Source organism: Carassius auratus, chromosome 8 (genome assembly GCF_003368295.1).
Source record: "Carassius auratus strain Wakin chromosome 8, ASM336829v1, whole genome shotgun sequence".
NCBI lineage: Eukaryota > Metazoa > Chordata > Actinopteri > Cypriniformes > Cyprinidae > Carassius > Carassius auratus.
In genome coordinates this window covers 504,819-520,826 of record NC_039250.1, presented here as the reverse complement: position 1 = coordinate 520,826, position 16,008 = coordinate 504,819, and the positions used below count along the sequence as shown (strand labels likewise).

The window sequence follows — 16,008 nt, the reverse complement described above, 5'->3', positions numbered from 1 at the left end:
GCTGTTTTTCTTTTCCATTTCTCACACGAGAAGTGAATAAAAAAATGATTTTGTAAAATGAAATAATTTTTCAGTAAAAATCATGTTTGATATGTGGATTATAATGTTTTTAAGATGATGAGAGAAATCAACTCACTCCATCCGCGCTGTTGTAATGCCGCTTCTCTCCGCCAGGTGTCGCGCTTGCGCAGAAAACGTGCGTCGGTGCGTCATAAACGCGCGACATACAGACGCGTTACAAAACATCGAAATAACGCTTTGAACTTCAACCCGAAGCAAAGAAATCCACGAACAGTTCTTCTGGTGAGTAATTCTATTTATCTGACCGGTTTAATTAAAAATAAAATGCAAACGTAAATACTATAGTCATATGTTTTAATGTGAATGAAAGCCTGTAATAAATTACATAATTATTATTAATAAAAGACTATTATTGAAACTTTTTACTAATCAGGGCTGATATGAATATGTTTATGTTAGAGAGAAAAATGTGTTATTACAAACTATAAAGAATAATGTTGATGTGGAGCTACTTTAAAGTTTGTTTATATGTGATTCTTCATGATAACAAGTGAATTACAGCAAAGCTAATGCATTATAATTATACAAATTAATAATATTTATATGTACACATATAAACTGCTCTGGAATGATTTTGAATGGTTTTTACAGAAGTCTCTTCTGCTCATTAAGGCTACATTTATTTGATAAAAAATACAGAATTTTTTTAAAAATATTGTGAAATATTATTCTTATGTAAATCATCTGTTTTCTGTGTGAATCTGTGTTAAAGTGTAATGTATTTCTGTGATGCTCCGCTGTATTTTCAGCATCATTCCTCCAGTCTTCAGTGTCACATGATCTTCAGAAATCAGAATAATATGATGTTTAATTATTATTTATCATCAGTGCTGGAACTGTTCTGCTCTGATACTTTTTTTCAGGATTCTATGATTTCTGAAGATCATGTGACACTGAAGACTGGAGGAATGATGCTGAAAATACAGCGGAGCATCACAGAAATAAATTACACTTTAACTGATATCTAAATAGAAACCAATATTTTATATTGTAATAACATTTTGCAAGATTACTGTATTTTATTTTATTTTTTTTATCAAATAAATTCAGCCTTGATGAGCTGAGGAGACGTCTTTAAAAACATTACAAGTCTCACTGACACCAGCCTCTTGACCGGTCATGTACACACACACACATGTAGATATATATATATAAGTGTGTGTGTATGTGTGTGTGTGTGTCTCCAGTATATAGGCGTAATATTCCCGCGGTGTTTAGAGTCTGAAGGCGGTGGATGAGTGATGAGTGTGAGAGGAGAGCTGCTGCAGAGGTTTCTGGACGCTGCGTCTGGAGGAGACGACGAGACTCTCTCGCTCATGCTGTCTCAGTCCAGAGAGCTGCTGGACGAGCGAGGAGAGCAGGGCTGGACCGCTCTGATGCTGACCGCCAGGAACGGACACTACGAGGCGGCCAGAGTCCTGCTGACCAGCGGGTGAGACACATCTGACCGCTCTCGATGACCCTCTCGACTCCTGCTTCACATCATCACTCATTATTCATTCAGTCAAGCGTAACGGGATCATATTTATCAGTCAGACAGAAATGAAACCGCTCAGACTTCTGTGATCGTGTTAATAAACTCCATAAACTAACCATAGATAATGATATTTGCCATTCATAAATCAATAAATCCTATTTGTTTGAATACATTTATTATTGCATTTATAAGTATGACATATTATAAATATAACATTTAATTATATAATTATAAAAATATAATAATAATACAATTATGTACTTTTTATTATTATTAAATATTATAAATATTCAATTTAATTATCTAATTATACATATAAAATTATAATAATAATAATACAGTTATTTACTTTTTAGTAGTATGAAATATTAGAAATATAAATATAAAATTAAATAAAATGATTTATTAGTATATAATTTATATATATATATATATATATATATATATATATATATATATATATATATATATATATATATATATATATTTTTTTTTTTTTTTTTATTTAGTATATATATTTAATAAAAAAGTGTTTATTTGATGCTGGAAATTCAGCTTTGCATCACATGAATATATTATATTTTAAAGTAAATTTAAATAGAAAACTGTTACTTTAATAATTGTCACAAATTTTATTAATTTTTTTTGCTGTATTTATGATCAAATAGCAGAAGTCATAAAAACAGTAGAAATAGACAACAATACATTGTATGAGTCATAATTATACATTTCTCTTTTATGGCAAAAATCATTAGATATTAAGTAAAGATCATGTTCATGAAGATATTTAGTAAATATCCTACCTTAAATATATCAGAACTTAATGTTTGATTAGTAATATGCATTGCTAAGAACTTCATCTGAACAACTTTAAAGATGATTTTCTCAATATTTAGATTTTTTTGCTCCCTCAGATTCCAGATTTTCAAATATCTTCCTCCTCACAAACCAGACATCACTGGAGAGATGATTTATTCAGCTTTCAGACGATGCATAAATCTCAATTTCACAGAATTGACCGTATAATGACTGGTTTTGTGCTCCTGGGTCACACACATATATAAGTGTGAGTTAGGTTATGTTATCACTCCAGCACGTTCATTGTGTCGTCCTGCATCAGATGTGATACGAGGGTCACTAACCGCTCGGGTCAGACGGCTCGAGACGTGGCTGTGTTCTGGGGTCACACACACATCGCCCGTCTGCTGACCGGCACAGACACACAGGAGCCGGACATTCACTTCAACAGAGAGATCCTGGACCGCATGAGCGACAGACGCAGTGACGGCGAGTGGCTGGCGTCCAGAAGGGCTTCTCCAGAGACGGTGTTCCTGCTCTTCCACGCTCTCAGTCCTCTGGTGCGCTCCGGAGCCGAGCGTGAGGAGCAGATAGAGCTGTGCAAGCTCAGATCCACCGCGGTGCAGGAGCTGCTGACCGGCAGCCGGACCCTGGAGGTCTTCTTAGGAGTGGAGAAGCAGGACGATGGGCAGCCGGCGTGGTTCGCTCTCAGCACGGAAGACGATCCGTCTCAACTCCTCCAGGATAAAGATCCCGGCAGCTTCTTCCTTCAGGAAGCCATGCCCGGACTCCTGAGGCTGAGCGACGATGACGCTGGTGGGCTGATTATTCATTTCTCACTTTATATCACAGTTTATTGGCTAACATGATTAGATTTTGTCTTGTTTTCAAAAAAACAACGTATGAAACGGTATATTATTGTAATTTCCCCATCAGGTGTGGTGGCTCAGGCCCGATCAGTCCTGGCATGGCACAGCCGTTACCGCTTCTGCCCGACCTGCGGCAGCGACACCAAAGTAGAGGAGGCCGGCTACAAGAGGACCTGTTTGAGAGCAGGCTGCAGGAGTCTCCAGGGCGTCCATAACACCTGTTACCCCAGAGTCGGCAAGTAACTGCTCCATTACGGCTGTGCTGGAGCTCAGAAGAGGGATGTTTCACAGTCTGTGTGCTCCTCAGATCCTGTGGTCATCATGCTGGTGCTCCACCCCGACGGGAAGCAGTGCATGCTGGGACGTAAGAAGATCTTCCCTCCGGGAATGTTCTCATGCCTCGCCGGCTTCGTGGAGCCAGGTATCTGATAATGAAGCCGCGGTGCTTGAGTGAGATGCAACAATCTCCAAATCACACGATACGATAATATCGCGATATGAAGTCCATGATACGATATATATTAAGAATTTGAAAGAAATTGTATTTTGTACATTTTAAAGTTCAGTTCTTCAATCTAATGCATTTTAAATTGATCACAGATTTAATTTGTTTAGAAAGCCGAACAAATCAATATAAAAATAACTACAATGATAGCCATATATCGTTAAACAATTGCACTGTAAAAAAAAAAAGACAATTAACATTTCATAGGTATATTATTTTTGCTTTACACTACAGTAGTGAAAATAAAATACTTTTCAAGTTTTTACACTTGAAAAAGATGGCACCTATTGTACCTGTTAGATTACTTATTATTATTATTCTTCCATTTACTCTTCCGCTCTTGATTCCATAAAATCAGTTATGGGAAAGTTGTGAAATTTGGCTCACTGATAGAGGACAGTCTCAACACTAACCACCGCAAATTTGGAGTCTCTATCTCAAACTCTCTAGCGCCACCACTTGTCCAAAGTTTCTCTCATGTTTGTTATTTTTCGAACTATTTTTTCCTCTGATTTCTTGGCTATAGACGATTCGACTTGAAAATATTTCCGCCATTTTTAATTTTCTAAAGAAAAAACTACTTTTTCGAACTCTTCCTAAACCAGTGCTCTGATTTTCATGAAATTTTAACCAGGTCATCTTCGGACCATCCCAACACAAAGTTATGAAATTCAAGTCGATTTCTCAAACCGTTTTCGAAAAACACGCAAACAGATTTTACATAGCGCTTGTGAAAATAGACACAAGGCTGTATCTCCTCAAAGCTTTATCGTATTCACACTAAACTTGGTCCATGTCATCACAATTATGTCCTGAGGGTACGTGCTGCATTTCAGCACAGCACCACCTAGTGGTCAGGAGATATGAAAACGTATAACTTCTGAATGCTTTAGCCAAAAATAACATAACTGGTCTCTTTAGATTTGGTGAAGCATGAAAGAGTCAAACTATACCAAATTTGAATTTTGTTGTAAAATGCTATATTTTACAAAAGCATTGACGTATCTTTACGAAATTTAGTATGTGTCTTTGACACCATGCCCTGATAGTATTTAAAAAGTTTGAGGGCAAAAGTTATAGCACAATTTCGAAAAATGCTAATAACGTTTTCTAAATGAGCTTATTGCAATGGTCTCTATATATTAATTGGATCATGCCAAGAACATAGATACAAATTTTCCTATAGTTAAACCAAATTTTACTATATTTAGCCAAACTTCCTGTCCGCCATTATATTGAATGTTGAAAACCTACTTTTTGGAACTCCTCCTAGAATGTTGGTCCAATCTTCACCAAATTTGGCTCAGGTCATCTTCTGACGTTGCTGGCAAGAATGTGTGGATTTCATGTTAATATACAAAATGGTTTTCGTTTTGCGCATAAATGAATTTGCAGGAAACTTGCCAAACTGCATCTGAGGCTGTATCTCTGCAAAGCTTTGGCATATTAACAACAAACCTTGTGTGTGCCAGTATCTCCTCACACAGAACACACCAGATATATTTGATAACAGCGCCACCTATTGATCAAAATAAAAATAAAATTTTCTTCTTTGCCGAAAAACATTATGATATTAATTTATGACTGATTTTGTGGTCGAGGGTCACAAATATATTTTAAAAACTATACTTTTTGCCAGGAAGACGTATTGTTTCTTATGGCCCTGTGACTTTGATAATATGGTGATATTAATGATATGGTTGGATCGCTGTCTGCGGTGATTGATGAGGAGCGTGTGATGCTCAGGGGAGACGCTGGAGGCGGCGGTGAGGAGGGAGGTGCAGGAGGAGAGCGGTGTTCAGGTGGGATCCGTGCAGTACCTGTCTTCTCAGGCGTGGCCTATGCCCTCCTGCCTGATGATTGGCTGCCACTGCGTCGCCGTGACGACGGACATCAAAGTAGACCAGAACGAGATCGAAGAGGCACGCTGGTTCACCCGGCAACAGGTGAGATATTATCCCTTGGGTGTCTGTTTAAGAAAAAAACGTTCATGCATTCATTTTCAGGATTTTAAAGTTTTAAATGCTAGTTTGTTGACATCATTTGTCATTTGTATCTTGAATTATTTTAGTATATCAAGTTACACTTAACAAAATATGAAAAGTTGCATTGGTAACTGGTTTATGTTAAACTTTGAATATATATAATATATATATATATATTTTTTTTACAGTTTATTTATACTTATTTCTATAGCAATGAATAGAATACACTACTTATAAAATTATTTTGATGCATATTTATCAGTCATATATTAATAAAACAGGTCAACTCTCGGCACACAAAAACAATTAATTGAATTGTTTGTTTTAATTTTATTGTTTTTAGTTTCTGTAAAGGATATTTATGATTTAAAATACAAACTATTTAAAATACCACTGTTATTTAAGCAAAAACAAACAAAAACAATAACAACACAAAATGTGAATTATTTTAGATATACTACATGCCAAGCTGATTTTTATTTGTATTTGCTCCATCAACCAAACCTCAGAAAATCATGCCATTGGGTGGAAAATAGTAATAAAATAAAAATTTTTCACAGAATGAAAGCATATTAACTAAAGAATGCATTATTTTATGCTTAAAAGTCACTGGGATTTAATATTGCATTCAACAAGGTAATTTTTTTTCTTAAGGTACTTAATCTGAAGTGTAACTATTTTTTAGTACCTACTATAAAATAGATTAATGAAAGGAAAAAGTGTTCTGGTCTGAATCAGGAGAGAAATCTGCACAGATCAAGCAGCGTTTAAACAGATCTAAACTAATCTGTGAGAGACAACAGCAGATGCACTTCTTCACTGGAGGAAGTGTTATTATAGATTATAGACTCTATGTGTTTGAGTTAAAATCATCTTAATGCTGGATGTGTTTCAGGTTTAGTCTTCTCCAGATGTTCACTGAAGAAACAAACTGATCCTGATCTCTGATGATCCTAAGCACATTCACAGCACATTTCTAGGCCGAACTATTCCCTGAACAGAGTTGTAACTGTGTTTCTCTGCTTCTCAGGTGATGGATGCTCTTGTGAAAGACAAACAGGCCGTGTTCGTCATGCCGCCCAGACAAGCCATCGCCCACTATCTGCTCAAACACTGGATCGGCTGTAACGCAAACCTCTGAACCAGGGTTAAAATCCTTCTTTCATGGTCCAAACGAGAAGACGTGTTAATCACATCTTCTGTGTGAATTATAGAAGATAATGCAGTAATATAACTCTAATTAGATTACTTTGACATGCTCATCTCTGACTAATAACAGTATAATATTTCCTGATTGTAATGTTGAAACAAATATTTTCTCTGAATCTCTTATGCATTGTGAAAAAGGCTAAACAAATAAACTTGAATTGAATGTGTTGTGTTCTCTAGTCATCATGATCTTTAAACAGTCAAACAGTGTGATGCATACTATATTCAGTGTATTTCTGATGCTTCTTACATGATTTGGACCATTGCTAACAATATTGATAAGAAATATTATTTCAATATATCACTGTATGTAATTCACAAGAATATAGAGTATAATCTGAAAATGATCAGTGTTGCTCAAAATGTAATTACACTCCTTTGAACTTTTAACGATTGTTCAAAAACAGTAAAAATTTACAAAACTTCCACATTTATATATGTCAAAACGACACAAATATGACTGAAAGGTCACAAAAAAAAAACACTGCATAAACCTTTACTTTTAGATGAAAAAGTGGACATATTTTCCAGCTGCAGTGATTCATCAATAGACGTAAATATTCATTTTCATCAAGTAAATTCAGTCTAAAAGTGTAAGAGATATGAGGAAAAGTTGAACTATTTTACAAAAGTTTTCTGACACTAAAATAACTTCATAGATCATTTTGCAGAAAGTATTTTTGACAGATAATGGGACTCCATACATAACCGGGTCAAAAATGACCCGAACACAAAATACATTGTATCTATGATGTAATAGATTTATGGTTAAAAATCTGAAATAAATTATGCACATTGTGAAGGTTTTTAAGCATTTGCAAAGTTTCATTCCCTTACTAAAAATTATGTTTTTGTTTTTGTTTTGAAATCTTTATATATCTGTTGCATCATGAGAGTTCAACAGTTTGAAGTTATCTTGAAGGCCTCTGGTTGAGAAGCACATGATATGATCCTTCATCATCAAATACTGTATGAAGTACACAGAAGTGCATCAAAAGCAAACATGAAATGAGTGAAAGTCCTGTGAGACTCTCTTATAGATGAGAAACCGCAGTCGAGTCATTCTGAGAGCAGTGCAGGTTTCAGTCCGAGTTTCTCTCTCCAGGAATCTGTCCAGTCTGAACATAACCTGAGCTATCGGGTAAGAAGGGCAGGTCTACATACTCGGGCAGACTGGAGGGAGTCAGAGCGCTTTCCTCATCATCTGAACAAGGTTTCCACAAAGCTGTACCTTCAGCCGTCTCAGAGGTCTTCAGCGGAACCTCGTCCTCATGATCAGAAACCACAAACACACTCTTCTCCATCTGCTGGTCCATCAGGAATAAACCGTCCAGCTTCAGCACGCAGATCTTATCACTGCCCTGATTTAATTGAGAAAGAAAGAGTCAGTCAGGTGGTTAAAATAAATAACATTAAGTACTTAGACCTCATGACAAAGTCTGATACATTTTCCTTTTTGAGATAATTTTTTTCTTCTTTAAAAAAAAAAAGGATTTGGGTCATATTTGGTTTCTATAAAGTCGAATTTGCGGTAAAAAATATTGATTTAAAAAAAAGATAGTTCTCTCCTTTAATCTGATTGGTTGAGCTGCGTTCGAAGCTGGTTACAATGTAACGAACACCTTTGTTTACATTTGTGTGTTGCTCGGCAACCACTTTGTAGCAACCACAACTGTTTCTGAGGAGCTACATTGTTTGGTGGAAGAATACTGTTGTTATTAAAATCATCATTACACTTTATCTGCTCTGTTTTATTTTGTGAAACCTTACTACGTGTATGGAATAACCGTTTTATAACCGCATTAAGCCCCGTGAAGCCGTGATTTACAGTGAATTTATAACAGCTAAAGGGGTTTTAGTCACTTAGCTGTTATAAATTCACTGTAAAGCACGGCTTCTTAGGTTTTATTGTTTTGTTTGTTTAAGGTGTAGTTCTAAAAAAACCTTCTGATAAATTTTAAATAAGTATTTTTTTAAATAATAAAAAACAGGTAAATGCGGTAATAATAACTTAGAAATAGTTTCACATTCACTCGTTAATGAAAGCTGCTGATCAGAAACAATATGGATGTAGGTGAAAAATGTTACGAATGTTTTATAAACTAATGATTCTTCTGGTGCTCAGATTTTGACTGCATTATTATGAGGGTTAAAGGAATAAAGGATTCTCACCTGAAGATGCGGATTGAGAAGCCAGCGTCCAATCAGACTGTACCTCGGATTGGCGATGATGGGAAATAAATATTCCCTGCATCTGTGTGTAAAGTGATGACCGAGTTATTAATAGAGGCAAATCGAGACAATGCAATTTATTTTTCATGAATTCAGTGCTTACACGGTCCTTGATAAAACCGAGAAAATCCCAAAGATGAGCAGCAGGAGAACCGCTGGAACAGCAAACCTCATCATCTCCTCATAATCTGGAAAATCAGCCACCACATTTGATTTCTTTTAGGTTATTTATATATTAATTAGTATCTTTTTTCTCAAAGCGAATAAGACAGTTGACGTCATGTTACATTTATGCATTTAGCAGACGCTTTTATCCAAAGCGACTTACATTGCATTCAGGCTAACAATTTTTCCTAACGTGTTCCCTGGGATTCGAACCCCCAGCCTTGCGCTTGTTTTGCATTGCTCTACCACTTAGGAACAGGTTTTTACAGGAATGTATTAATTAATCTGTAATTTCCCCAACACATCTTACCCAGCAGAAGTGTGGTGATGTCCAGACTGGCCTTTGTGAAGTTCCCGTCTCTAGTTTCTCCGTGTATGTGGACTGAGTATTTGGTGTTTGGATGGAGGTAGAGGAACGAATGCTGCTGTTTGTCAGGAAAGACTGCGAGAGCTGAGAAATAGAGAGAGTTTTAAGAGACTCACACACACACACACACACACACACACACTCAGTGACTCTTACTCTGAATCTGGTCCGGTCCGGTTAACACCAGTCTGTACTGAAGCACACAGACGCCGGGCTTCGCCTCCTTCCAGCTCCACCGCAGCGCTACAGACGAGCTCGAGACATTCAGCAGACCAAACCCTACCGGATCCAACAGAGCTGGAGCGAAACATCACAGAAATCAGCATTTCACAGCGTTTGGTGAAGCTCTGATAAACATATTCACTATCACTAACCGCCGTGCTGTAGATCCGCAGAGATGTTGTTCGGTGGCCCGGCGAGAGACCCACAGATGGGGAACACGCTGATGTTGTACGTCTGCTGCGCTTCAATGCCTTCAATCAGACAATGCTTCACATTGACAGACCATTTTCAAATAATAATACACATAAAGCAAAGCTCAAGAACAGAAACAGAACAGAACCGCCATTCGGACTGTCTCTGGCCCCTCGTACTTCTACGAAGTGCATTGACGAAGCTCTTTCCCCTCCGAGACGAAGCTCTTTCTCAATTATGATGATTGGCTGGTTTAAGCCAGAACAGAAAGAGAAGTACTTTCTGTTGACTAATGGCTACTTTTATTTTTAATTGATTACAACAAACAAAAATACAATATTTTATTTTTTAAGTCAGCATGAAGGCAGCACAAGAACTTCTACAATGAAGTGCTAATTGAAATCATATATATTTATTTCAATAATAAGAATTGTGAGGGACATGAGGTTATTTGTCACAATTTTAAACATCTTAATACTCTTAAAGAAATATGTGACTCTTCTAAATGTAAAGTATAAGCAATAAAATTATACATAAAATATCATAGCTGTAAAGAGAATATAATTGCTAGTTTATTAAGATTTTTGGATTACATACAAAAAAAAAGAAAATTCAACATTTTTAGAACTGTATATTTAAAACTGTATTACCAACACGCCATTATTTTGTAAATTTACATATATACATTTTTCACAAAATGTTGGTATTATAAATGATATTTTAAAATGTGAATTTCCAGTTTTTTTACTTATTTATTTTCTGTGTATTTTCCTGAAGCACAAACAGTAAAATGCTCTGAAAGAATTCTTATCAATGTAATGTCCAAGCAATAAAATAAAATCGCTTATAAAAATGAATAAAATTGCTTATTTATTCAAACTTTACAAAAATAAACATTTAAAAAAACATACTTTAAAAAATATATATTTTTATATTTTATTATAAAATTAAAAACAGTATTTTTAATGGTCTTTTTATTTCAATTTTTACTTTAATTCAATTTTTTTATTTTATTTGTATGCACTCCCTGAAGCTCAAACACTTTACACTAGATTATGGGTTTGATTTCAGGATTAAATATGCTCCAGTCATGTTTTGTGAGCGTCACTCTTTAATATTGTTCTGTGTGATATGTACAGTGTGTGATCAGACCTGGCAGACGGACTGTGAAGGTGGATCCGTCGACTCTTTCCCAGCGTCTGTGCTCGCCGTCGGTCGCAGAGCTCCATTCAATAGCGAACTCACTGATGTTTACCGCGGTAAACTCATATTCCCAGCGGATCCACAGTGAAGAACCGTCAGAATAAACCCAGAGACTCCTCACCGCCGGCACATCTGATGGAAAACACACTCATTCAACAACACAAGAACTACGTTAATAAATAAAGCTAGTTGCAACTTTTTATCTCTCAGTTCTATTCATGGGAAGTTATTATTTTTGAGAGATGCCAGCTGCTGACCGTGAGTACGAGACGCGTCGACAGTGAGCCGGCGGTCCGGCGAGCGTCCAGCGCTGTTATAGGCACAAACTGAGACCTCATACTCCTCTGACCGCACCAGAACAACGGCCTACACACATTTATACAACCTCACATTCAGAAACTCAATGATGCTTGGACCTGGTTCGAAATGACTCACTTGTGAATGCACTTATAATATAATGCTGATGAATGTTTACTAAATAAATTAAAATAAAAAAATAAAATAAAAACTCACATTATCAAAATGTATTTAAGCAAAATGAGATATTTTTTAACTATATGTATTTTAAATTATTATTTTATTATTATTTATATATTAGTTATACATGAATTATATATGAATTCGACTTTGTAAATCAAAAGAAAAAAAAGTAAAATAAAATATAAAATAAAATAAAAAAACACCCACACAATGAAAATATGTTTAAGAAATTTCTGACATTTCTAATAAAAAAAAAAAAATATATATATATATATATATATATATATATATATATATATATATATATATATATATATATAATTAAATAAAAAAATGTAAGCAATTTCTGATCAAATCAAAAGTAAAAAATGAAAAATAAAATAAAATCAAGATTCAAGATTTGTATTCGTCACATACAAAATTATATATAGCATATATAACCAGCAGTGAAATGTGAGTAAATCTAAAATAAAATAAAAACACCCACTCAATAAAACTGTATTAAGCATTTTCAGACATTTCTAATAAAAAGTAAAAAATAAAATATAAAATAAAATATAAAATAAAATATAAAACACTGCCACAATGAAAAATTAAGCAATTTCCTGACATTTTCTAACCTTGTAAATTATTATATTTTCTGTATATTTCTATACATTGCATTATTATTTATATATCAATTATATATGGATTCTAACAAGTAGATGTTTCTTCACTTAATCAAAAGTAAATAAAAATGAAATAAAATCTTTATTGTTAAAAGCGCTATATAAATAACTGTGATTTGACTTGACTGTAAAATAAAATAAAATGAAATGAACTGCACCTTGAGATGAGAGGTGTGTATGGTTTTCTTCAGAGAGGGCTGTGTGATGGGCTTGTAGGACACTTCATATCCTCGAATGAGTCCTCGAGCGTCTGTGACGTCCAGAGCCTTCAGAAACACACACAACTGTGTGATTCACACACACACACACACACACACACACACACACACACACTGTGTTACCTTCCAGAGAAGCACCAGCCGCCGAATCCCAGAGTTTTCATCTGAATCCACATAATAACTGAGAGATAGAGCAGCAGACGGCACTGCGAACACACAACCACGACTTACACCCCGAGACAGAACACCTCCGTCTGTGTGAGGATCATATTAAAGTCACTCACAACTCTCTGTCGTCTTCACTCGAGTCTCCTCGCTCCAGTCGCTCCATCGGCCGAATCCGTGGAAGCAGGAGACGCTCAGATCAAACACACTGAAGGACTGTAAACCCTCGATCACGAACTGAGACTCGACTGAAGACACCAAATCTGCTGTCTGAGACACAAACATCATCATCATACTTCAGAATTATATTTATATATACAGTACAGACCAAAAGTTTGGAAAAATTACTATTTTTAATGTTTTTGAAAAAAGTTTCTTCTGCTCATCAAGCCTGCATTTATTTGATCAAAATACAGAATAAACAGTAATATTGTGATATATTATTACAACTTAAAATAATTGTTTTCTATTTGAATATACTTTAAAAAATAATTTATTCCTGTGATGCAGCGCTGAATTTTCAGCATCATTCCTCCATTCTTCAGTGTCACATGTAACATCAGTCGATCACATGATCATTTAGAAATCATTCTAATATTCTGATTTATTCTGAGTGTTGGAAACAGTTCTGCTGTCTGATATATCTGATCAATAAAAGGATAAAAACAACTGCATTTATTAAAAAGAAAAAAACATTTCTAATAATATATTTTCTTTACTATCACTTTTTATCAATTTAACACATCCTTGCTGAATAAAAGTATTGATTTTATTTAAAAAGAAGAAAGAAAAAAATAATAATAACTGACCAGTATAGTGTATATTTTTATTACAAAATATTAATATTTTAAAAACATAGTTTCTTCTTTTTTTTTACTTTTTATTTATCAAAGTATCCTAAAAAAGTATCACATGTTCTGAAAAAATATTAAGCAGCTGAACTGTTTCCAGCTTTGATAATGAATCATCATATTAGAATGATTTCTAAAGGATCATGTGATAACGATCCTAAAAATTCAGCTTTGCATCACAGAAATAAATGATCATTTAAAGTATAATACTTTTAAAAACAATTATTTTAAATTGTAATATTATTTCACAATATTACATTTTTTTCTGTATTTTTGATGAAATAAATGCAGGCTTGATGAGCAGAAGAAACTTCTTTCAAAAACATTAAAAATAGTAATGTTTCCAAACTTTTGGTCTGTACTGTATATATATATTAATAGTTTTATTTATCTTAATTATCTATGAATTCTGACCTCTGTCCACGACTCTGTGTTGAGACGCTTGTAACGTATTTTGCATTTAGTAATTGGTGTTGTCGCGCTGGTCCATGTGACGCTGATTGAGGAGTCGGTGGCGTTAACAGATGTGATCAGCGGCCGAGGAGCCTGAACTACAACATTCACACAATCAGCAGATTCTTCTGTAATCTGTTTATCACATTTATGATTCTGCAGCACAGAAGCAGTCATCAGTGTCACAGACGTATATTTGTAGAAATAGACAACAATACATTGTATGAGTCACAATTATACATTTCTCTTTTATGACAAAAATCATTAGGATATTAAGTAAAGATCATGTTGCATCAAGTAAATTTTCTAGCGTAAATATATCAAAACTTAATGTTTGATTAGTAATATGCATTGCTAAGAATTAATTTGAACAACTTTAAAGATGATTTTCTCAATATTTCGATTTTTGCTCCCTCAGATTCCAGATTTTCAAATATTGTCCTCCTAACAAACCACACATCACTGGAGAGATGATTTATTCAGCTTCAGATGATGCATAAATCTCAATCATCAACACTTAGGACTGGTTTTGTGCTCCAGGGTCACATATATATCCTTCATTCAGTGCTAAAATCAAACCAATCAAAATAATACTGTTGTCTTACTTATATCTGTAATGTTTAGTGGATAGATGTCAGAGAACTGCTCTTTCTGGCTGATGACGCTCTTTGATTTGATGGTTAAATTGAAAGTTGAATAAATGTTTAAAATGGCAGGACAGTAGATGAAGTCCTGGACTCTACAATACAAAAACCACATTAACATGTTGATCATAGCGAGGTTTAGTTGATCAGGTTAGAGCAGCAGATCTGATGAAATGACCCTCGTTAGACATGTGTACCGGCTAAAAATGAAGCTACTGATGGTTTCCGATCTGACGTCTTTTGTCTGAATCCATCTGCAGGTGAACGATTGCTCATGGATCCGATAGTGACACGATGTGTTCAGGAAGTTCTCTTGAGAACAAAAACAGAAATTAAACCTTAATCAACAGCAGATATGATGGTAAGCCAGTCTGGATGGTTTTAGGCTCATAAAAGTCTTGTACCAGGGGTTCTGGGAACTCGAGGAGCTCCATCTAAAGCCATATAGTGACAGTCAGAGCTGGACGTCACACACAGCTTCTTCTGATTCTTACAGTCATTCAGCTTTTCCACAGTCACCGTCAGCTCTGGAAAACAGTCTCATTAACTCATACGCTTAATATATTATCATACTCCTGTGTGTCAACAACAGAATTTTACCTTGAATCCTGAAAGTGCGCTTTACGTTTGCCAAAACACCTGAAAATCAAACACAATGAGTAGATTCAAATCTGAGAAACATTTATGGAGAGATATAAAAGTAAATTAAAAATGTTAACATGTATGCATTTAGCAGACACTTTTATACAAAGAAGGGTTAGGTTAGGGTTAGGGTTAGGGTTAGGGTTAGGGTTAGACATTTTATTAAAAAAAATTTACCAGTATGTGTGTTCCCTGGGAATTGAACCTACGACCTTTTGCGCTGCTAACGCAATGCTCTACCACTGACAGCATTGTGAGAATGTTTAGTGTTGTGTTCTGCTAGTGCATGTCACATTACAAAGAAACCGTAAGTAACACACTGACTTAAACATGACATTTTTAAGTACAATTAAAAATAGGGCATTGTGAGTTTTATTTTCAGTTCTGACATTGTTTCACACAATACAATTCTGAGAAATTGGATTTTCAGTGTAAACTGAATTCAAAGGAAATAGATCTGAATTGCGAGAAAAAAATAAAGAATTGTGATATATAAATTTAGAATTATGTATGTAAATTCAGAATTGAGATATAAACTCACAATTACGGACGAAAACTCAGACTTGAGATATAAACTCAGAG

At 34.9% G+C, this 16,008-nt stretch overlaps 2 protein-coding genes across 4 annotated transcripts; one reads left to right on the top strand and one right to left on the bottom strand.

Annotated features, from left to right (window-relative positions):
• Positions 1-204: 204 nt before the first annotated feature.
• Positions 205-7,008, top strand: LOC113106895 (peroxisomal NADH pyrophosphatase NUDT12-like). 2 transcript variants are annotated; one of them, XM_026268912.1, is made up of 7 exons: positions 205-303; positions 1,300-1,513; positions 2,679-3,172; positions 3,293-3,460; positions 3,533-3,646; positions 5,477-5,676; positions 6,746-7,008. In XM_026268912.1, exons 2-7 carry the CDS (start codon positions 1,323-1,325, stop codon positions 6,854-6,856), a joined length of 1,278 nt encoding a protein of 425 aa, XP_026124697.1. In that variant the 5' UTR covers positions 205-303; positions 1,300-1,322; the 3' UTR covers positions 6,857-7,008. The 2 variants fall into 2 exon arrangements, with proteins under 2 accessions (XP_026124697.1, XP_026124696.1); XM_026268911.1 differs by having other exon boundaries at positions 211-303; positions 1,269-1,513.
• Positions 7,009-7,189: 181 nt separating this feature from the next.
• LOC113106894 (interleukin-6 receptor subunit beta-like) lies at positions 7,190-14,948 on the bottom strand. Of its 2 annotated transcripts, none has more exons than XM_026268910.1 (13): positions 14,746-14,948; positions 14,102-14,238; positions 12,956-13,106; positions 12,795-12,877; positions 12,612-12,719; positions 11,563-11,671; positions 11,255-11,437; positions 10,063-10,161; positions 9,845-9,985; positions 9,632-9,763; positions 9,260-9,344; positions 9,097-9,178; positions 7,190-8,285 (listed from the first exon to the last, which is right to left on the bottom strand). In XM_026268910.1, exons 1-13 carry the CDS (start codon positions 14,912-14,914, stop codon positions 8,007-8,009), a joined length of 1,758 nt encoding a protein of 585 aa, XP_026124695.1. In that variant the 5' UTR covers positions 14,915-14,948; the 3' UTR covers positions 7,190-8,006. The 2 variants fall into 2 exon arrangements, with proteins under 2 accessions (XP_026124695.1, XP_026124694.1); XM_026268909.1 differs by having other exon boundaries at positions 9,632-9,772; positions 14,746-14,945.
• Positions 14,949-16,008: the final 1,060 nt, after the last annotated feature.